At 35.1% G+C, this 25,166-nt stretch overlaps 1 protein-coding gene across 1 annotated transcript; it reads right to left on the reverse strand.

Moving 5' to 3' along the window:
* Positions 1-23,289: 23,289 nt before the first annotated feature.
* LOC145011907 (protein LURP-one-related 10-like) lies at positions 23,290-24,473 on the reverse strand. Its single transcript, XM_078970657.1, has 3 exons — positions 24,371-24,473; positions 23,974-24,207; positions 23,290-23,833 (listed from the first exon to the last, which is right to left on the reverse strand). The coding sequence occupies exons 1-3, from the start codon at positions 24,380-24,382 to the stop codon at positions 23,600-23,602; spliced, it is 480 nt and encodes a 159-aa protein (XP_078826783.1). The 5' UTR covers positions 24,383-24,473; the 3' UTR covers positions 23,290-23,599.
* Positions 24,474-25,166: the final 693 nt, after the last annotated feature.

The raw sequence follows: 25,166 nt of genomic DNA on the forward strand, positions 1-25,166 counted from the left end.
TTACGGGCCCTGCCCACACTCGGGAAGATACGGGCTCTGCCCACACTTCGTTAGCCGGGAGATACGGGCCTCGCCCACACTTATGAAGATACGGGCCCTGCCCACATTTCGCTATCGGGGAGATACGAGCCTAGCCCACACTCCAACCTCGGAGAGATACAGGCCCTGCCCACACTCAACCGCTAACCCATAACATACAAGTATCCCGCAGACAACAAGTATAAGCAACTCTATCATATTAACACATATTTCATACTTGACTAAACCCAGAGGTACGGGCTCGACCCACACTCTAGTACTAACATCTCGTCTACGCGGGACGGCCTTGGTTCCTTAGACCCATTCCTACTGGAAAGGAAACTCACCTCGAAATAGCTGCTGGTCTGTGTGGGAATTGATCACCTACTACTGCTGCTGCTGCTCCGGAAACTCCCCGGCTGTAAATCCCACAATATACTTAATCATACACTGCTAACTGTCCTTTGGATAAAAAGACCATTTTACCCCTGGTCTAGCCCTAAGTCAAATCAGAGTCAACTTTTGGTTGACCCGACTCGCCGAGTTGGCTCTCCAACTCGCCGAGTCCCTGTCCAGACAATTTTCCTGGGTCCCTGATTCTACTCGTCGAGTTAGGCTATGACTCGACGAGTTCATCTCCTAAACCGACATTCAACCCCTTCATCCTACTCGCCGAGTTGTATGAGCAACTCGTCGAGTTCATCTTCATCCGAAGAACACTTATGCTAAGACTCGTAGAGTTGTATGAACAACTTGCCGAGTCTGTTCTTGATCTATGAAGATTGCCTTGGACTCGCCGAGTCAGGGCATTGACTCGCTGAGTCCTAACATGGGTGAGTTCAGCTCCCAACTCACCGAGTCACCCCCTGTGACTCACGGCTCAAACTCGATACATCATAAAGGGACCAATTCGGTGACTCGCGACCAGACTCGCCGAGTCACATATACGACTCGCCGAGTCGCCGCCATGCATCCACCATATACACCGATTTGCTCGATTCCAGTCCATGCCATTCATAGATCTGGACTTCTAGGACACAAATCACACGTAAAGTTTCCAACATTACGTGTGGATATTCACCAATATGGATTTTAAGGCTCAAAATGCCTTAAAAGGGTAGATCTAGGGCTAACAAGCAACATGGGACCATAAAGCTAACAGATCTGAGCTCCTGGAGCTCAATCTTGCCTAGATCCAGAGGCCAAACATCTTATTACGACATATAATGCACATACAAGCTTGGGGATTTGACCAAGAAAGACCCAAATGAAGTTTTAAGCATAGAATCATGGAGAAAACGGGTTATACCTCAAGGGAACTGCTGGAAGAACACAATAGTTGCCTGGATGGCTTCCCTTCTTGTGGATCTACTTCCTTCCTCCTTCAAAACCTTCAAAAACACACACAATAGCCTCAAACTCTCATGGAACAGCTTAGAACGAGGGATACAGGGCTCTAAGGGTGAATGAGGGCTGGCTTGGGGCAGTTAAGTCGTTTAAATAGGGTGCAAACCCCTGAAACTTAGGGTTTCATCCAATAGCGGCGACTTTCCGAGTCCAGGATATGGACTCACCGAGTCGCCAACTTAAAACGTGACCTGGGTCACGTCTCTACTTGGCGAGTCGGACCTATGACTCGCCGAGTCCAAGGCTAAAATAGGCAATATTCGAATAAGATTTACATACCAGAAACCAGGTGCTACAGCTAATCTACAGCTCCAATTGGGATTACATCGGAAATTCTATAAACTAGATTTGATTTCCTAGAACTTCTTAAGAGAGGAGCATCTTCCAATTCTTCCCGAATTAGAAGCTATAGCTCTCGCAAAATGGGGAAAAGTTGTTGTGCATAATTCTTACATTCACCAAAAATCACTATATGATTCAAGACTTTAGGTAAATGATTGTAGTTGCTCAATTTTACACACAAGATGATTGAATGGTAGTATTAAGACATCAATTATGTACTTTTATTAGAATATCAAACAGATGACACAAAAACATTGAGAGTAGAATGCCTAAACATATAGACGAACGTTTAGAACAAAGTTCAAGATTTTGACCCGCAACAGCCACCTGTTCAAAGCCATTTTAACACCACCAATGACTGCAAATTATACAATATTATTGTATATTCAAGTATTTTATACTTTTATATTTCCAGAAAGTACTTTTAAAAGTCCAAATGATTTTTCTACAATTTTATATGATATTTAGAAAGCAGTTTATCTGTACAGCTAATTTCCGACCAATCAGTGAAAAAGGCAATTTAGGTTGAAGGCAACAACAAGTCTTGGAAAAATTCATGGACAAACTAGACTCGAATTTAAAACTTTGAGAATATACGGATCATTAATCCGACTTCTAATGATTTTTCTAGATTTTTTGAAAACAGGGACAGATTGGTAATTTTTGTTGAATTTCCCTGCAATGCATTTTAAGGGTTAATTGACAACTTAACCCATTAAGCCACAACCAAAACCAACTAGAAAGTTGTAAATCGAGGTCTTAACAGTAGCAACATCTCAATAAGTTAAAATAATAATTTTAATCTCAAGCCATGATTCAAAGTACATTGCTTATATGAGAAAAATAAGGTACTTTGCTAATAGAGAAAACACCACTAGGGCTTGAGTTTTCTCCACCATTAAGCCTCACATTAAGACCTTTTAAGGACTCTTTTGAGGACCTTTTGGGTGGTTCAAAACAAGTTCTTAGATGAGGAAATTAATCACACGAATCTAAAAGAATGAAGATAACAAAAACATGAACTTGAACAAGGAAATCACTCAAGGTGTTCATAAGAAATTTTGACAGTAATTAAGCCATCAAAAACACCCTACACCAATGGAATAAAACCATATGAACTTTCAAAGGTTGCTAGGAAGAAAAAGATGAGATTGTAATCATAAAAAAGGAAGAGAATTGATAACCCTAATATTCAATTGACAAGGAATTTGACATATGAACACAACAAAAGAGATTAGAAGAGAATTTTTTTCCACAATTAGCCAAGAATCGCAGCCTTCTTCCCTCTAGGATCGATCAAGCAAATCCTTCTCTCTTCTTCCTCCTTGCTCGGCTCGACTTTTCTTCCCCTCCAAGCCGCTCATGCTTTTTTTTCTTTTCTTCTTGGCCTTCAACCGACGACACACACAATGAAGGAAGAAGTAGTGATCGTTTTTTTTGTTCTTCTTATGTATTCACGTGAATGGATGGACACAAGGAGAAGGATCGATCCTTCTCCTTGGGGGTTACTCCAAATTTTGCCATCTAGCCCCTTAATTCTCCATATTGTACCCCTTTTACACTAACCCTAGTATTCTTGACAAATTAGATTCCTATAAATGACACCTTAGCACCTAAACTCATAATAAACCCTAAAATGAATTATTTTTACCCTAATCATTCCATAAATCAATTTCATTAATTTACACATTTCATGTGATTAATTCTTTTTGATATTAAATAAAACTATTTTTAGTTAATTTATTCCCTTTTAACCTCATAAAACTAAAATATTTTGCATGAATAGTTCTTTGAGTAACGGAACAACTAACATTGTTTACGATAGGATTTTTGGGTCGTTACTGTTCTCCCCTCCTTAAAAAGATTTCGTCCTCGGAATCTCTATATCTATGCTTCTTATTATTCCTATGTCGCCTCTTTGTGTTATACTCCAACATGAATCAATGTCAATGTAAAAGTGTTTTCACCAACAGAGATATCACACCAATCAAACTTTTCATGTATTATGACTAAATCAAACATAGCCACATCAATATCTACATCGTAACTAATGGAGTCCGAGACACACCATAAATGACTACATAAATGCAATGATACAAACTAGTTACTAAAACTAGCATCAATGTGACATCCCCAAAATCTCGGCCAGAAAAGACCGATTTTCATTTATGCTTTTAAAATAATTTTAGAGTAAATCCTTTTTATTTGAAAGAGTTGCGGAATTTGTTCCCAAAAACAAAGTATGATAAAATAATATTTATCAAAGTATTTCATAAAGAAATGTATTTTCATTATATAATCAAAACTCAGGATGTTATGGTCCGATACAGACCATAAAGCATAAACGATAACATTACAAGTTATTCAATAAATATATACATATACAGACTTGTAAACAAAACAACTTGATGATTCATCCATCTTATGCCCTTGCGCCACTTCCTGTAATACAAATAAACTGAGTGGGTCAGGCTTTGGAGCTTGGTGAACATATAGGTTTTTCAACCCACAATAAATAATTAAATTAATTTTCATCAACCAACAATAACCCAATTACCCATTCCCGTTATTCTCACTTTACGTCCCTAAAATAACTAACACAAGGGACCTAGTCTAAGAATATTTCATCGAGGCGACAACACATGCATTCGGGAGTTTCTCGGCAATATATGTCAAATAAGGCAACCATGAGAGCGATGGAGTACAACGAATAACCAACCAAGTTCATTAACACCTACAGGTGGCGAACCTGCTAGTGTTTCACACGACTATCTAGAAAAGTATGTGGTCGTCATCTAAACTCCGCTAGCTGACTGAATAAAAAACAACATCGAGGCCTCTCATCTGTTTATCACACAACTATCTACCCATGTTCTATCCGACATATTAGTAGATAAATATATATATATATATATATATATATATATATATATATATATTTATACATAGTTAGAACCTGTATAGTATTCTCATTCAATACATATTCCAAACAACAGATGAGACACATACACATAACACGTATTTCATAGAGAATAAATCATATCTATGAGATAGAAGAAAGTGAATATATATTCACACATATAACAACAAAATATACACATAACACGTATTTTGTATAAAATACTTTATAATTATGCGTTAGAAGAAAGTAACCACATACTCACCTGATCAGAAGATGATCGGACAGCACTACAGCTTGTAGAAGTAGTATTCTTCGGAAGATTTGGAAGATCTTCACAAAAACCGGACTCCTTACGGGCAGAGCTTCGACTTGGGAATTGCACTTCTCGGGATCTTCGGGTCTTCGGAACTTGCTTTGGGGCTTGGGAATAATACCGAGGCTTCGGGTTATAAACGGCATGCAAATCGAGGCAAAAACTAGAGAGAAAGGAAGAATTTGGCAAAAGAATAAGGCTGCCCTCGCATGCCCTTTTATAGGAGGCTGAGGCGTTGTAGTACGCTGGGCGTACTCCCCTTACGTGGGGCGTACTCCTCCGAAGTGGTCACTGCTTGCATCATCGGAGCTTCGTCATCATCGGTTACGAACCCGGAGCACTCGAGTGGTACGCTGGGCGTACATCACTATGGTGGGCGTAATGTTGATCGGAACGGTGACTCCTCCCCCCTTCGGATATCATCCGATATATATATACATATATATATATATATATATATATATATATATATATATAATAATAATAATAATAATAATAATAATAATAATAATAATAATAATAATAATAATAATAATAATAATAGTAATAATAATAATAATAATAATAATAATAATAATAATAATAATAATAATAATAAAATTTGAAAATTCATATCTTCTTCATACGAACTCTATTTTTGACATTCTTTATATCCACATGTAGGTGAGACTACGCTCCACAATTTTCGTTTAGACTTCGTCGGCTAATTTTGACTTTATTTTTATTATTTATTTTTCGTAGGGCGGGACAGGAAAACTCCGTTATAAATTCATAACTTCTTCATGAGACGCCCGTTTTCGCCTATCTTTTTATCGTTTCACTACCATCGACGAGATCTTAGATTCTCATTTAGATTGTTTTGGCTAAAATCCGCTCGGTCTCAAATCGAGTATTCGGGCTACATACTGCTAAGTTGAAACTTCGAAAAATCATAACTTTCTTATACGAAGTCAGATTTGAGCATTCTTTTTATGCACACTCTTGATTTAACGAACTCTACGATTTTCGTTAAGATCACTAAGGCTAAATATTGCTCTAACGTAAAGTTCACTTTTTACGTCATTCAGCGTTGTCGATTCTGTCGCGAAACATCGACAAGTCATAAGTTCTTCGTTATAACTCGGATTTCGGCATTCTTTATGTCTTCGGAATCCTTTTTTCGACCACTATATCTTTATGCAAAGATATCGAGCTTATCTCACACTTCAAATTTGACGCTTATTTTATTCTTAATTCATTAAATTATAATAATTAAGAAAATAAACACATAATTCACATAATATTCAAATATTTCATCATTAATACTTCAAAAAGAGTTACAAGGGTTAACGTAGACTTTTACATCAATGATAATGCCTAGCCTGGAAACGTGGGCGTTACAATCAAATAACACAAAAGCACAGATAACACATAAACATGTACAAAATTAACTAAGAGGGTTCCCAAAAATTACCTCATCGGTTGTCATATTGAAAGCAAGAGCTTTCACCTTTGGTGCTTCATCTTTCTTCTCACCAGCTCCCATCTGGACCTCGGGGTTGGGACATTGCGTATTGATATGTCCCATTTGGCGACAATTGTAGCACATAGGTTCAACACTCTTATAATCTTCATAACGGTGTCGCACCTTACCACATCGCTTGCAACTCTTGGTACTGCTACTACATGGACCTACATCAGAAGAGTGACACTTCTTACAAAATGTTGATGTTTCACCCTTCTTTTGAAATTTCTGCTTTTAGAGGACCCCGATTGACCCTCCCACTTACGTTTTTCCCCGTTCATCGTTGTGGTACGATCCCAAATAGCTATATCGTTCTCTATCTTGCGGGCCTCATCCATGGGCTCGACCAAAGTGGTCTTTAATCTCACAATTGCACGGTACTTAAATGGTAACCCTTCAACATAGTGACAAATCAACTTCTCCTCGGTCAGTCAGTAATCAGTAGCGAACTGTGACTTCTCAGTAAAGGTGGTGTTATACTTAGCATTCGTCATGCTACCTTTCTAAAGATTCAAAAACTCCTGTTGCGTCTGTTGTACGCTACCATCACTGCAGAAATGATCTTTCACCTTCTTACTAAGAATTTCCCAAGTCATAGCCCTCCGAGTGACCTTAGTGAGTCGTACATCAATAGTGTCCCACCACTCGAGTGCTTCCTTGTCGAATGTTAGCACCGCATAATTCATATTCTGGTCCTCAGTAAATTCACCAGATTGGAAGGTTTGGTCCATCTTCCTAATCCAACGAAGGCATGCCACAACACTCTCGCCTCCCTCAAAGGTAGGCAGCTTACAGTTAATGAAGGTTCTGAATGAACTTCCTCGGCCTCTGACAGCTCCAACGACCTCCTGCCTTGGCACGGAACGACTATGTGCTTCGTTATCAAATGATTGATCTCCACCCTCGTTCTCGCCCTCAGGTGGCAATAGACCAGCGACATGCATCTCCTGTCGCATCTGCTCTAACGCCTTATCCCACTCCTGGAACTGCTCCTGAAGGTCAGCAATGATGGTGGCACTTACAGTGCTGCGTGCGCTCTGTGACGGTTGGGCTCGTGGCTGGAAGTTAATGGGCAGGGTCGAAAACATGAACGGCGGTGTCCCAGGAGTGCGATTATTTTGGCTGCCACCCGTTCCTCCAGCATTCACATTCTCCATAGCGTTCGACATTATCCTAATTTATAAAGAGTTTCATTTTTATTAGGAATGGAAACTTGATAAGCAATTATCCTACAATGCTCAACACACACCCTTCCCCCCTCAAGTACCTAAAGGTCCTAAATGAGCCAACTAAGCTGCGAGTCTGAACACTGGCATCTGTATTCAGTTCACTCCTAGCATGGCTCTGATACTAATTTGTAACATCGTGAATTTTACCATAAATTTCTTTTAAACATTTATTTAACAGAATACGTTAGCAGAAGTCTCAGTTTTTTTTATTCAAAACATTCTTGAAACCACAATGTTACTTCAAAAATTCAAACATAATTCCAAACCATTTAAAATGTAAACAATAGTACTTTAAAGTAAATAATCAAAAATGTGTCAAAGAGTGGTATCGTAAATATAAATTTACTACCCATAAGAACCCCTCTCACCAAGGCCAATCTTCTAAACTGCCTACACCAATCATATAACACAAAAGAGAAATGATACAAGTATCAGCCCCTACTGAGTGCATTCAAAATGTTGCACATAAAACATACAAACCCCAAATGGGTCAATCATTCATTTTATGATGAAGCATAAAAATAATAGACAAATACCACTTAGAAAACAATCGCATATCATAATTATTCAACCGCATACATACATATATGTTTAATCATAATTCTACCACATAACATATATGCTCAACCAAATACCACATAAGCAACCACATAACATATAAATTATCACATTTCATATTTAAGCAACCTTTAATTGTTCAACCTTTTATTAATAACCAACCTTTGTTATATCTTCAACCTTTTATTATGTAACCAACCTTTTGTTACATGTTCATCCTTTTATTAATAACCAACGTTGGTTATATATTCAACCTTTTAATATGCAACCAACCGTTTGTTACATGTTCAACATTTTATTATATCTATCCAACCGATTGATAGAAATGTGTCTCTTAGTGCAACCTAACCAAAGAAAAACACTCCGTTTACTACTTGTGTGCATGGCCAGCCGAATGCTCTAAGTGGCTCATGACTTCCACCCGAAACACCAACCACATGACTCCACTTTCGCTACTCCGACTTGCAAAGTACAAGTACCCCACGGTGTTGTTCAGGATCGGTACAAACGGTGCCAATTCCAACGATACACCTCCCGATTCGCACGTGATGTTTGTGTTGGCCGCGAACGAGGGACCAACATCACTCCAGCCCACGAACACTAAAGTGCCCGCAAACCATGTGTCACATGGTCATCTAGAAAGACCAGCAACTAATCACCATTGTGGCTATATCTCTTCCTATAGGTACTCTTTCAACCTAGTAGGCACCCTCAATGATCCGGATAAGGTTTTAGGCAAAGATCATCAAACTACCCAAACTCACTACGTATAACCCCGCAATGTCATTTGTACATTAAGTAAAGCATTTAGTGCATACCATATAAATGTGTATTAAACATGCAATGTATTCATAACCAACACATCAAAACATAACCATACATCATATTTCAAGTAACTTAAGCTAGCATCTCGTATACATCGAGGACATCAAAGTGTAAGCAACATAGCAATTAGGTCATATCATGGAATTAGCACAAAGCGTATTTTAGCATCACATATATCATATCATCAGCAAGCACAGGTAATGACATGGTCATCCTAAAGTGAATCAAATCATCATCTACGGATTGCACGTTTCAATAATGCAACCTTAGTGAGTTAAAACTAAGAACTCACCTTAAGTCTTGAACTTACTTGAAGTTCTCAAGGCTCTACCTAAACACCACACATAACATTCAATTAACAAACAAAGTATATGTTTCAAAAATACAACTTTATTCTAACTTTTGTATTAATTTTTATATTATCGCTGCCCGACCCCCGTTCAGTGTTTTAGTTATAAACAGGGCCGCCCCAAGACGATTTGAGGCCCGTGGCAAAAACAAAAAATGAGGCCCTTTAAAAATTAATAATCACAAACGATAATACAACGATGTCAATGGAGACGGGTATCGGAGGACTTGTTATTACACCATATATATATATATATATATATATATATATATATATATATATATATATATATATATATATATATATATATATATATATATATATAGGGCTGTAAACGAACCAAACGAACACGAACAAGGTCTTGTTAATGTTCGTTCGTTTAAATTAGCTGAACAACAAACGAATACGAACGGATAAACGAACGAGATTTTCTTGTTCATGTTCGATCGTTTAACAAATTACTTTGTTCATGTTCGTTCATTTATGTTCGTGAACATGCTAAACGAACAAAGATTAAAAAAAAAAAAAAAAAAACACAATTAAACATATATGAACATAAACGAACATATAATATAGCAAAATAATAAAACATAATTGAATATAGATGAATATATAAATAAACTTAAACGAATGAACATAAACGAACATAAATGAACATCATAAACGAACGTTCACGAACATAAATGAACGAACGAGACCATTGTTCATGTTCGTTCATTTATTAAATAAACGAACATAAACGAACTTCCAGCCGAACGTTCAGTTCGTTTACAGTCCTATATATATATATATATATATATATATATATATATATATATATATATATATATATATATATATATATATATATAATAACATATTATGTTTAAAGAATATGAGTTAAAAAAACCAAACAATCTAACAAACGAACCATTTTGAAAAACGGTCACTTTGATATTTGGAAACAAATAAAAATGAGTATTTGAAAAAAAAAAAAAAAAAAAAAAAATTCTTACCTTGATGAAAACTATAAAAAAAACTAAATTTGAAGAATAACCCGTCTTATCGGTAAGTTATTATGATTTCTATTAACAAACCTACAAATAATTGTTATTATATATATATATATATATATATATATATATATATATATATATATATATATATATATATATATATATATATATATATATATATATATATATATATATATATATATATATATATATATATATATATATGAAAAGATGGTGCAAAAAAAAATATTGCATATATAAAAGTTATGATTGATAATTGGCCTAAAAACACCAAAGATTTAAATGAAATATATAGTTGGGTTGTTTTGTCAAAATCAAGAAGAGTTAAAAAGAACATTTCTATTATTTGGTTGTTTTATTTATAATACCAAAAAATATAAGGGTGATATTTTGTAATTTGGATTTGAATTCATTAAAGTCAAGGAAATACGAATTAAAACGTAAGTTCTTTAAAGTATTAAAAAATATTTAAAAAAAGAATTATAAAAACACTCTATGATCATTATAAAAAAAGGCGCCCAATTGAATAATAAAAGATGTAAGAAATAGAGACAATGCATGCGAGCAAATTAAAAAAGTTGATTTAACAGATTAGATTCGAACCGACACCAATTAAAAGTGAAACGTCTAAAATAACAGCTCATAACCATCTCAACAGCCAAAACTTTCGTAAATAATTTTATAAAATGTATATATATAATATGAAAAGAAATTAATTTTGGGGCCCTAATCATTGTGAGGCCCAGGGCCGTCGCCCAGCTTGCCCGCCCTATTGGGCCGCCCCTGGTTATAAAGCCTAATCTACAGCTCCAATTGGGATTACATCAGACATTCTAGAAACTAGATTCGATTTCCTAGAACTTCATGAGATAGGAGCATCTTGCAATTTTGCCCGGATTAGCTGCTATATCTCTCACAAGATGGGGAAAAGTTGTGCAGAATTCAAACATTCACCAAAAATCACTATATGATTCAAGACTTTAGGTAAATGATTATAGTTGCTGAAGTTTACACAAAAGGTGATTGAATGGTAGTATTAAAACATCAATTATGTACTTTTATTAGAATATCAAACAGATTGACACAAAAACATTGAGAGTAGAATGCCTAAACATATAGACGAACGTTTAGAACAAAGTTCAAGATTTTGACCCGTAGTAGCCACCTATTCGAAGTTGTTTTAACACCACGAATGATGGCAAATTAAACAATATTTTTGTAGATACAAGTATTTTATACTTTTATCTTTTCATAAAGTACTTTTAAAAGTCCAAACGATTTTTCTACAATTTTATATGATTTTTAGAAAATAGTCTATCCGTACAGCTAATTTCCAACCAGTCAGTGAAAAAGGTGATTTTCACCTAAGTTGGAGGCAACAAAAAGTCTTGGAAAAATTCATGGACAAACTATAATCAAATTTCAAACTTTAAGAATTTACGGATCATTAATCCGACTTCTAATGATTTTTCTAGATTTTTTGAAAACGGGGACAGGTTGGTAATTTTTGCTGAATTTTCCAGCAATGCATTTTAAGGGTTAAGTTGTCACTTAACCCATTAAGCCACAACCAAAACCAACTAGAAAGTTGTAAATCGAGGTCTTAACATTAGCAACATGTCAATAAGTTAAAATAACAATTTCAATCTCAAGCCATGATTCAAAGTACATTGCTTATATGAGAAAAATAAGGTACTTGGCTAATAGAGAAAACACCACTAGGGCTTGAGTTTTCTCCACCATTAAGTCTCACATTAAGACCTTTTAGGGACTTTTTTGAGGACCTTATGGATGGTTCAAAACAAGGTCTTAGATGAAGGAAATTAATCACACGAATCTAGAAGAATGAAGATAACAAAAACATGAACTTAAACAAGGAAATCACTCAAGGTGTTCATAAGAAATTTTGACAACAATTAAGCCATCCCAAACACCCTACACTAATGGAATAAAACCATATGAACTTTCAAAGGTTTCTAGGAAGAAGAAGATGAGATTGTAATAATAAAAAGAAAGAGAATTGACAACCCTAATATTCAATTGACAAGGAATTTGACATATGAACACAACAAAAGAGATTAGAAGAGAATTTTTCCACAATTAGCCAAGAATCGCAGCCTTCTTCCCTCTAGGATCGATCAAGAAAATCCTTCTCTCTTCTTCCTCCTTGCTCGGCTCGACTTTTCTTCCCCTCAAAGCCGCTCTCGTTTTTTTTTTCTTTTCTGCTTGGCCTTCAACCGGCGACACACACAATGAAGGAAGAAGTAGTGATCGTTTTTTTTTCTTCTTCTTATGTATTCTCGTGAATGGATGGACACAAGGAGAAGGATCGATCCTTCTCCTTCGGGGTTACTCCAAATTTTGCCATGTAGCCCCTTAATTCTCCATATTGTACTCCTTTTACACTAACCCTAGTATTCTTGAAATATTAGATTTCTATAAATGACACCTTAGCCCCTCAACTCATAATAAACCCTAAAATGAATTATTTTTACCCTACTAATTCCGTAAATCAATTTCATTAATTTACACATTTCTTGTGATTAATTCTTTTTTATATTAAATAATACTGTTTTTAGTTAATTTGTTCCCTTTTAATCTCATAAAACTAGGGATAATTTCATATATACCCCTCTTAAACTTCAAAATATCATATTTGCCCAACTTAATTTCTCAATATCATATTTACCCATCATAAACCTTCAAAATATCATATTTGCCCAAATCCTCTTTTATAATATTTTTAATATTTTATAATTATTCTTTATACCTTAGAATTATTATAATAATTAAAAATATTAACCATATTATCCATACGTCTATGATAATGGAATGTGAACTTCTAAATTGTTGGAATGTCGCCCTCTTGACAAACAAATAAAAATTCATCTTCAACCCTCTATCTAGAATACATATTTTGATTGTCTAGTTTTTGTTGTTGTTGATTATTATCATGTTGTAGATAGATGTTATTTTAGATATTACCATTGATATTTTGATGTTAAAATGTACATATATGATATTTTTGATATTTAAGAAGGGTATATATGATATTTTGAAGTTTAAAAAGGAGATATCTGATATTTTGAAATTTTATGAAGGGTAACTATGATATTTAGAAATTTTATAAAGGGTAAATATGATATTTAGAAATTAAGTTAGGTAAATATGATATTTTGATGTTTAGGAAGGGAATATATCAAATTCTCCCTAAAAAGAAAATATTTTGCATAAATAGTTCTTTGAGTAATGGAACAACTAACATCGTTTACGATAGGATTTTCGGGTCGTTACAATAGCCCACAAATTAACCAAACCCTAAAAGTCAACTAAAGGTCAACGGCAACGCGTACGCCGTGTATACCGTCCCTCTACGTTGGGCGTACTCCATCGCCATGCATGCGCGTACTGGGATTACGCTCAGTGTACGTCCCAGTTTTTCACACCCCAAACCAAGGATGGCGGAAACGTCTGAGGTGTAGGACTTCATGTATAATATCACAACAACGAGTAAAATAGTGCTCAAAGTACAAACAACCAACATAAATATAATTGAAAAAGTTACATCATAGTATAAGTTTACATGTTTGTAAATCAATTACATTATGTTGATAAAAATACAATGTTTGACGCCTTATCTTTCCATCCTCAAAAGCGGCTGATTACCTGTTTTACGGATTCCCTAAGAATACAAGTAGTTTTGAAAAAGTGTCAACAATTAAGTTGGTGAGTTGATAAGCTTTTGAATGAAATTTTGAAATCCTTTCTTGTAAAAGTAATGTTTGTTCAAGAAAAATCCAATATTTTCCCTTTTTAAAATGTATTGTAGTCTTAAATGCCAAGACTAATAATGTACTAGTATTTTTCCATATAAAATTGTAAATCATGCAAGTTTAAATCGACATAATCTTCTTTAGTTTAAATGGAAATCCCATAAATCTTATGTTATGTTAATACCCCATGTGAGTTATTATAACCATACTATGACTTAGTCGGCCTTGGATACGACGTTCTTCAGGCGTCGGAATGTTAATAATATTTGTCACCCCAGACCTGTCGGTCTAGCTGTTGAATGCAACTAAGGTGTTGGTTTGTCAGACCCAATATAGATCTATATACAACTATCATGTTCTCCGTATAAGAGATTCTTGTTATAATTACATGACTTTTGTTGCACTACTTTGGAAGTAACATGAAGCGAATGTCTCACAAAATTAATCATTAACAGATTTACGTAGTGTGAAATTGAAAACCCCTTTTAGTAAAAATGTACTCTTTCGTAATGTATATGTAACATACACTGTATCTATTATAGTTTATCAAAATGTTTGGAATGTGTAGTATTCTTTTTCTATGTAAGTAGAATATATAGCAAAACGTAACTATGTTTTCTATGCTGCATCATGCATTAATTGTAATAATAAAGAGTTCTTACAATTTAGTGAACATTTTTTGTAATATAATTATATCCCAATAGAAAACACATGCAAAATATGAACGCATGAAAGGTTTACACTTTGCTCAACATGTTACAAAGTGTTATTAAAGTTGTAATCTGTAAATTCGTTTTTACCATTTCTGCATTGATTTAGAAAAATCGAAGAAAAATCATACAAAATCAAAAACTAGATCAGTAAACTCTGAGAGTTTAGAAAATGTGTTTAGTTGGTTCACAAATTTTATTATGATTTTTAGAAGCCCCAAACTAGTGTGAAAATGTTCATATGCATTGATAGGTCCGAATTCATAGCTACAGTGATAGACAGTTTTGTAAAAATCACTATAAATTGTAGAAAACCGTATGGACATGTACAAGTAGTCATTTGCACCTAATATAGTTTTGAAAACTAAAAAGTTTAAGATGTTCAAAACAGTACGTGAATGAACATTAACTTTTCTGTTGAAAGCTAAAACATGAAAATGTGGGGGTATGAACTCACATTGAGTGATTTCAGTAGATGGACGATGAAGAAAATGAGTTTCCAAGTCAAGAACACTTGGGAGATACTTGAGGACTCGAAGATCTAATAACAAACATGATGATATTTTTGTAAGGAATCCATGAGTTGTGTGAAAGGATGAAAGATAATCAAATGTAGGATGAAGTTACTTACCAAACTTGGAGGGAAATGCTCAATAATAGCTCCAATTTCGAGTTTTTAGAGAGAGAAATAGGTTTGATTCCTATGGAGAAAGAGTGAATATTGTGGGAAGAGAAATGAAGGTTTCCAGCCCTTTGATCTGATAATGGACTGGAGAAAGAGTGTAAAAGGACAACTAATTGACTAAGTATGGAGGAATAGTGACTGAGTATGGCCCTGGAGTGGGTGTGGTGGGTTGCTTGTGTTATGACTTAAAGGTAAAGTCAACACTCCACCTCAATATCTTACCCATTGAATTATATTCTTAAATAAAGATTTCCCTAAAAATGTGTTTAAATTATGAATATTTAGGGCCTTATATGTCAAATATGAGCTTGGGTGAAAATCCCATGTGAAAATCATGAAAAATGGGCTTAAAACGTGAAAGTGGTCGAAAACCGAGAAAAGAAGCCAAATCTTCAAAGTTCGGAAATAGGAGCCGAGGGTTCGGTCTTCAGGGGTTGGGAACCGAAGGTAGGTTCGGCCTTGGATGATTTAGGACTGAGAGGAGGTTCGGTTCCAGGAAATATCGCAGGTGAGCACGGAAGGTGCGAAGGCGAGAGTGGGGAAAGAAGCGAAAGCGAAGCTTGGTTTCGGTTTAGGTGAGGTTTGGTCCTAAGCAGCTTTCGATTCCCTGGTCTTCGGCTTCGGTCCTATTACTTTCGGTTCCTTGGTCTCGCCTCTTAGGTTTTTTGCTTCTTAGGGTTTCGGCCCTATAAAGTTATTTTTGGCATAAATTCTCCGTTTTGCGTGGTTTTTGGATAAGTTAAGGGTCGAGATGCTCCCAAATGATTATAAAAAGTTGAGGGAGGTTATGAGAGAGATTTGGGAGAGAGAGATATTGATAAAGAGAGATTGAGGGAAACTTCGTTTGTGACCTTTTTGGATGTTTAGCATCAACACAAGGTTCCTACACCCCATTAAGCCTCGTTATGATTGTTATACGTCCCCGAGGGGCATGGAATAATGTATTATTGAATAGTTTCATCAATTACCCCGATTAGGATTTAAATCTTTTGAACGTACGAACTTTCCAACTGATAACTTCTTATTAAAATAGCGAATTGTACAATAGTAACATAATGTAAACCCTAATATACAAGAGTTAGATGAATTGAGTGATTTGACCTGTTGACTTTATTTGACTTTGACTCGATCGGAAACTGACGGTTTTCACAAAGTTTTTCTCTTCCTACTCATTTGGTCTTAATCCGTTAAGACCTTAGCTCAAATCTCAGATCTGGATGCCCTATAGGCTCATACTCCATAAACTCTATGACTTTAAGCCTTTGCATGGCTGATAAAGTCACAAACACCAAAGTCTCACTCTCTATTCTCAAGAATGCTCATATCCCATGCATGGGTTGGTTTAAACGTCCAAGTATTTTATGACTCTACACCACTAAAAACACTTAAAAGAGCTGATAAGAAACTCTCTAGCTCAATATCTCATAAAGCATCCAACATTGGGACCAAAACACTAAAAATGAACTAAAATGATGCACAAATCAAAAGGGTGAGAAAGCTTTGAGCTTTATGATGGGTTTTAGCCATAAGAACTTTCCTATGTGCGCATGCAAAACCCTAATGCTTGGATCTAGGCTTTCTAATAAACATGCTTTTGAATCCAAGACTTCTAATAGCTAATTAGGTCAAATAACAAAATTGAAACAGATCTAGAATCATACCTTTGAATCCCTTGTTGATCTTGTTTGTCTAGGAGCTTCTAGAGTCACAATTGTCACTCCTCTAATGGCTTACAAACACCAATAGCAAGCAAGATGATTTAGGAGAGAGGAGAGGGGAGGAATTCGGCCAGAGTATCCTTGCTTCAGGTTGTGTGTCGAAATCCCTCACCCATAGGGTCTATTTATACTTGTAGACTCCTTAAGGGTTTCACCCTAAACCCTAATTGGATAATCTTCTCTTAAGGCTATCCAAATCCATTCCATAGATAACCATATGGACGATTTGAGCTATCCCAAAGCTCTTAGAATCCGTCCAAGGTCCATCCTAATGGATTTACAGTCTAAAGTCTAACTATCAAACAATTGACAGTTTATACCCTCTTATTTAATTAATCTCTTTAAGTCACCAAATTAATACCAATTAATTTATGACTTATATTAATCAAATAGCTAAATATTATTTCTTATAATATTTACTCTCTCTTAACAAATCATCCTTCAAGTTGCTATGGTGAAGGCAACCCAAAAGGACCATGCACAACCGAATATAGTTACAGCCTTAGACACTATTCCAACAATTTATACCTCTAATTGAAGCTCCAACCACAAATAACCTCAGATCAAAAGCCCAAACTCCTACTCCTTCCTCTTCAAAGCTCCTTCTTCACTCAAAAGAAACCATAATAACACTTAATAGCTCACAAATAGACACACAAGCTCAAGGGACGAGAAATTAGGTTTGAGAGGGTTGATGTTTGGGAATGGTGGCCAGAAATGATACCATCACGTCCTTTAAATAAGGACACACCCTAAATTAGGGTTTGCACTCTGGGCCTAGTATGCCCAACGTACCCTCTGGTACGCCTAGCATACTAGGTGGCTTCCGCGTCAAAAACATGCACATGAGTACGCTGAGCGTACATACGCGAACGCCCCGCGTACTCATTTACCACCTTTTCTCAAATAAGGGCCAAACTTGACAATAACTAAAAGAACAAGGGTTTATAAGGTATATCTGGTCTTGGGATTTTACATATATGCTTTAGCTATGAGGAAGGACGGTTGAATTCATACACAACTTCACGATTGGTGCTTGTGGTTTGCGAAAGGTATCACGTTAAGGTTAACTATCACAAACGTTGTGTTGTTGGTCATCATGTTTTCGTTTTCTTGCATGATTGGTCCTTTGGGACTTAAATATTATGTTTAACTTGTTATTTTTTTAAATGAAAAATATGCCCTTTGACCCGATATGAAAAATACAGTACATCTCGAGGACAATGTTCGTAATTACACTCCCCACTTTTTATCCTTTCTCTCTCATACTCTTAATAAATAGGGTAAATTACACCAATCGTCCCTCGTGCAGGTGCCAAAAAGCGTGTTTAGTCCCTATTTTCAAAAATTAACTCGGACCGTCCCTGTAATGTATTTTTTTAACTCGGATCATCCCTGATGGACATAAAATGTCTATTTTACCCTTTTTATTTCTTTTTTGATATATTTTATGACTTGTTTGTTATTAACTATTTAAAAGAAAAATAAAAAATCTAGAAAACAAAAAATGGGCCCACCACCCCCAAACACTTACCATCTACCCTAATCCTACCCACACCATTCAATCCCAGTTGGTTCATCTCCTTCACATGGGTCCCCGAAGCTAGAGAGAAATGGGTTGTTGGAGCCACCACCGCCATCGGTTCACTCCACCTGCACATCGCTTCTCCTGCCGGAAACAACCATCACGAAACTGATATTATTCCCTTTCCCTTTATCTTTCTCCTCCCCCTTTCTTTTATCACTTGCATCCACAACCCTGTATCAGATCTGAGGTCTTCATCATCTCTTCAAATCTTCACCTCCATGTATCAGATCTGAACACCTCCAACAACGTCGCTAAAACGATGCCACCACCATACCTGCAACTCGTAGAGTGGTCGAAGAAGACGAAGGAAGAGTGGAACAAGATGGGTTCGGGTGGAGCTTTTTTTGCATTGAGTCTCCTGTTCTCGCTGATTTCTTTGAAAGCTCCTTTGTTTTTTATGGAAGTGATTTCCGGAGAAGAAGACAACCACCATACGTAGGATTTTGATTTTGATTTTAGTTTCTGGAACCAGTTTCGATTTTATTTTCTGGAACCAATTTCAAGTTTCTTTTTTTATTTTGGTTTGGTTTGGGGCTCTTTACAGGTGGGTGTTGGAGGCAAATGGTGGTGGTTGCTAGAGGCAAAGGGTTGTGGAAGCTAAAACTGGTCGGAAACCTTCATCTTCTTTGATGTTTAGTAGATGTGAGCACTGGTAGGTGCTTGGAGGTGATGGTAGGTAGTCGGAGATGAAGGTCAATGGCTGGCTGGAGAGTGGAGGTCACTAGATGCATATCCTCCTCCACTGTATGTATTGCAACACCTAAGCAAGAAAAATGAGATTCATGGTGCTCCTTCCTCATTCTCATCAATCTCCTTTTTCTCATTAAGTCGGAAAAATGAGATTCACAGTCACCGGCGACAAAGAGAACACAGACTTCTAATTGATTTGTGCTCTAATGAAGAGATAAAGAGATAAAGAGGGTATACGTGGTGGGGTCCATTACTTTAAATAAACAAATAAATATTTAATTAATTAAATATAACTAACAAATAAAAAAAAATCAAAAAGATAAAGATAAGGGCAAAATCGTCTTTTTATGTCTAGCTAACGAAATTAGGGATGAAACGTGAAAATTTTAAACAAATGAGGGACTTTCCGAGTTAATTTTTGAAAATAGGGACTCAATGTGCAATTTGACACTTACGGTAGGGACGAATCGTGTAATTTACCCTAATAAATATATTTGTCTCTACATCCTCACCACCCTAGCCGACCATCTCTGTATCCCTCTATCATAGACAGAAATGCCTACTCTGTCATCTACACTACGTTCTACATAAACTACCATCATCGCCTTTCCAAAAACCCCATTCGATTACTTGCAACAAATTTTTTCATAGCCAGCACAACCTCCTCCTCTATCTACACCATAGCAACACATATTTAAGAAAGAGGTTGTTGGATATATGAAGTTATATGGTGGTTGTGAAGGGCCACTAGTGCCTCCATGACCATAGTTCAACTGAAAACCATGATTGGAGTGATAAGTGTCTGATACATATTGCCTCGACCAAGTTTTGTTGAAAAACACGAAAGGAAGAGGAATGAGAGATAGATTCAAAAGTGCTTCCCGATTGAATGTGGAAATATAGAATATTTCTTAAAAGAGATTTGGTAAGTACTTTTGATGTTGTATTGCCACACCCCGACCGTCAACAGAAACGTTGCGGTTGCGATGTAATAGTTTGGATCACATTTAACAACATATATTGAATAATACAAGGATTTACGATTACATTGCATTCTTCCATAAATCCGGTATGAGGAATTACATTGTTGACAATCTAACAGACGATAACTACTTAAACACGTTCTGCATAACATAAGTCAAAGTGGAACAAAAAGGCCTAACAAGTCGGCCAACCATTTAAACAAGAAATGTATTATTCCATTACACACAAGGTGTGTCTTGCAGCTCATAGGTTCCTGAAGATACATACGTATGAAAACAATACATCAAGAACAATGTTGGTGAACTTTATATGTTTTGACTATGTATGTTTTTATCAAGGTTGTAAAAATCGCTCGACGGTCGAATGATGTTAAGAGATTAATCGGTATTGGCGGAGATTAATCGGGACCATAGATTATTAAAAAAATATTAAAATTAATCAAATATTTATATATCTTAAGAAAAACAAGTACTTCAAAATTAGAAAATAAGAAAATTTGAAAATACGAAAATATGAACATTTTGGTATTATATTTGAAATTTCGAAATTTTGAAAATTTTGGAGTAAAAAAAGAGTTGATTTTCTGATTTTTTTTTTTTTTTTTTTTTTTTACCTTTTTTGACTTTTTTTCCGACTTTTTCAACTTTTGTTGACTTTTGTTGACTGATTAATCCTGCCAAAGCCGACTAATCCTAAATTTTCGATTAATACCCTAGTCCTCGACAGTTGGAGAACGATTAATCCACGATTAATTGCCGATTTCCCGATTTCTACAACCATGGTTTTATAATCAAAACTGCGTTTAGACTAATGAATTATAAAAGTAAAAAGCAACATGTTCTACCCTTGTAAACATATACAAGTAAAATATATTTGTTTATTGTTTTGACTTCTTCTACTTTTATAATAAAAAATGTGTATAGACCAATGAATTATAAACATGTAACGTGCAACATGTTCTACCTTTGTAAATCCAAACAAGTAAAAGAGAATTTATTTTATCGTTCTGAATTCATGTATTTTTGTAATCACAAGTGTGTTTAGACTAATGAGTTATAAAAGTGCCAAGTATAATGGGTTTTACACTTGTAATCCCACACAAGTAAAAAAGATTTGTTTGTCTACATAACTTATCAAACCTAAGCTATAAAAGTGCCAAGTATAAAGGGTTCGCGACCTGACCTCGCTGAGTCAGATGAGCGACTCGTCGAGTCCTTGACATGCCATCACCATACAGTTGATTTTAAACGATTTCAATGCATCCAACTCATAGATCTGGACTTCTAGGGCTTGCATAACACGTAAAGTTGCGAACTTTACGTGCATACATATTGATATGAAGCTAAAACATCAAACTAAGCTAGAAATGGAGACCTAAGGTTTGTGATAGGGCCTTTGTTGAATAAAGGTGGCTACCTTGAGCTCCTGGAGCTCGGGTGTCTAGATCTGAAGTCCATAACCTCATGAGAGCTCCAATTCTCGGGATTATCCTTCAAATTACCCAAAAGTGACAAGAACAAGCATATATGAAGATCTAATAAAGGAAGGATCAAGTTTGAGGCTTGACTACCAGAAGATGTAGTAAATGAGGTATAGCTCCTGGATCTTCTTCTTCTCCTTTGAACCTTCTACCTTCTTCTTCTTCTTCTTCTTCTTCTTCTTCTTCTACAAGCTCCAAAATGCACAACTTCACTTCAAATTGGCAAGAAATCACTCGAGCTCACTAATGGAGGGTTAGGGTTTCGTAGAAGGTGCTCTGGAAGTGATGGAGGCTGGAGTGGGGTGCTATAATGACGTTTGAATATGGTACAAACCTTAAAGATTAGGGTTTCATCCAGCCTGGCCGACTCGCAGAGTCCGAAATATTAACTTGTCGAGTTGTCCCACTAATCTCTATGTGCTGTCCCATATCTACTCGACGAGTTAGGGCTACTTAGGGCTACTGACTCGTCGAGTAGCCCTTAAAAAATGGAAAATAAAATAATTAAAATTACATACCAGAAATGAGGCGTTACATGGGTTTTGTAGGGATTGAACTCCCGACCTCTGACCCTACATGGGTATTAAACCTGGTACATTTCCCAGCTACTAGATGTGTATTTCATAAAGAGGACCCAACATTTATGTGAATTATACAATTTAGGACTCAAGGGGTGTAGTAACCATCCGTTTTTTACAAAGGTTGATATCATGGGCCAACATTTAATAAATATTTTCATTTTATGTCATCTATCTTATTTCAAATTTATAGTATTATGTATTGTGTTTAGATATTTTTCATACTACTAAAAGTTTTATATTAACATAAAAATATAAAAAAAGAAATTACGCCATTAAATAAGAGCTAATCGATACATTCAATGCAAATGTTACTAAACCTTTTTATCATAAATTTTAGTTTTAGTTTTATAAAACAAAGACAAATATTAAACATGTTTTTGGTTTTATAAACATTTTTTGTTTTTGTTTTATAATTTTAAATATGAAATATAGATATTAAAATAATAAAACCATGAGACCCGTTTATGAAATACACATCTACATCCACAAATTGCTTAATAATGAAAGTGAACTGTAAGGACTTAAAATAATATATAGGAAGAATTGCTAAACAATATTAATATATAGGAAGAATTGCTAAAAAAAATATTGTTTAATACAACATCGTATTTATTAAAAAGCTGAACACATACATCTGGACTATTGCTAGATATTTATATTACAATGTTTGATACTATTGAACACCACTTCTTAATAGTTACACAAACTTTAAAAAAATAAATAAATTCCAAAGCAACATTTATTCTTCGGCACTAGGATACAACTAATTAACATGTCCAGATTATAACTTAATTACTTCTAATTAACACAATTAAGGAACCATAATTTGAGCCTATCATGGTAATCATACCATATCCATCACGATGTGAAAAGATGATATGAATTGCCAGATAAGCCATATATAAACCCGTTGATCCATGGAAGAATTTAGGAGTAGAGAACGCAACTAATATGACTATAAAAGGAGTATTGTGCCAACAACGTCAGCCACACCTCCAACAACTTGCACAGCACCTTTACTTTTTTGTCAGAGTTTTCCATAGCCTCAACAATTGCTATCATTGTGATCACAAACGCAAAGTCCACATTGGGAGAAATGGTCACCTTGAATTTCTCATTAACGAACTTTATAATATTCTCCGATGACTGCATTTTGGACATCTACAGGAATAAATATGTCATTAGTAAGTTTCAGATTGAGCTTTAAGTTACTTACTGAATCTTTTGAGTTATACAGAGATAACTGAAAACATGGAACTCTACTAGAAAACCAACTAAAAAAGGTTTGAAAATTAAATTACTTGGGCTATTGTGGTTGAAGTATCTCCCATATAAATAGTGCAGTTTCTCTTGGACCAGCTTCCTTCGACCTTGAAATCACAAACATTTTTACTACTGGTTTTGTTTGCCAAGAACACATCTACATCACTCTTAAACAGCTGGATCACGCAATGTTTTTTTGTGGTAAATATCATATCCGATTTGCTTTCACTGTCACCCCTGAATACATACCATCCATCGTGTGCAGTCATGCTCTGGAAAATAAATCAGTCCATTTAAATGTTAAATTTAGCATCAAAATTTCAAAACAATCCAAAGTAATATATATATATATATATATATATATATATATATATATATATATATATATATATATATATATATATATATATTAAAACTTAAACTTAATAAAGTCACCTTATTGCGCATCTAACGATGGGTTGGTCATCAACATCGAGTAGTACTCGATGCTCATGAAAGAACGAGTCGCATGGTTTCACTTTTAATAACGGCTAGAAATAGAATAAGTCAAGTTATACGTTGTCGTTAGGATATTTACTCACATGTATGTTTGTTCCTAATTGTAAGCAGTTAAGTTAGGCACCACTTCTGTTTTTCTGTATATAAATTAATAGGTTATGACACGCGTTTAACGTGGGAACATATATTAAATATATATTACATTAATAGGTGGTTTTGTCTTAGGTTGAATTTTAATAAAAAAGTGTTAGAATTATTTTTAGAGTTCTTGAACCAAACTTATTAGATAAAAATATTTAATATATATTACATCAATTTGGTGTTTTAATACAATAATTTTTAACATAAATGATCTATGTGATCTTTGTTTTATCACAACATAATACGATTTCTTGATTAAAGCCTGTTGTGTAGTAGTTTTATGAATTGACTTTGTTCGGTGTACCAACCCACATCAAGGCTCATATGACCCTTTTCATATTGGCCATGTAAAACCAAAAAGAACAATAAATTGTTACATGTACCAACAACATTAAATTCTGCAAAGAAATTTGATAAACATTACAAATAAAGTGAATTGTCATAACCATAAACATCAAATTCAGACAGTGTAATTTGGTCGATTTAAAAGTATTTTTTCCTTATAAAAGTTAAAATATGATTTTTCAGGTTACACCCAATCACATATACATATCTTCCGATCAAATAAATTATTACAAAAAAAAAACATGTT

Source organism: Lactuca saligna, chromosome 8 (assembly GCF_052625555.1).
Source record: "Lactuca saligna cultivar CGN05327 chromosome 8, ASM5262555v1, whole genome shotgun sequence".
Lineage (NCBI taxonomy): Eukaryota > Viridiplantae > Streptophyta > Magnoliopsida > Asterales > Asteraceae > Lactuca > Lactuca saligna.

What these genes read in the sequence shown, in the direction of transcription:
- LOC145011907 (XM_078970657.1), bottom strand. An exon ending in CTTCAACCACAATAGCCCAA is followed by an intron (nt 23,834 to 23,973) that starts GTAATTTAATTT and finishes TTATTCCTGTAG; the next exon opens with ATGTCCAAAATGCAGTCATC.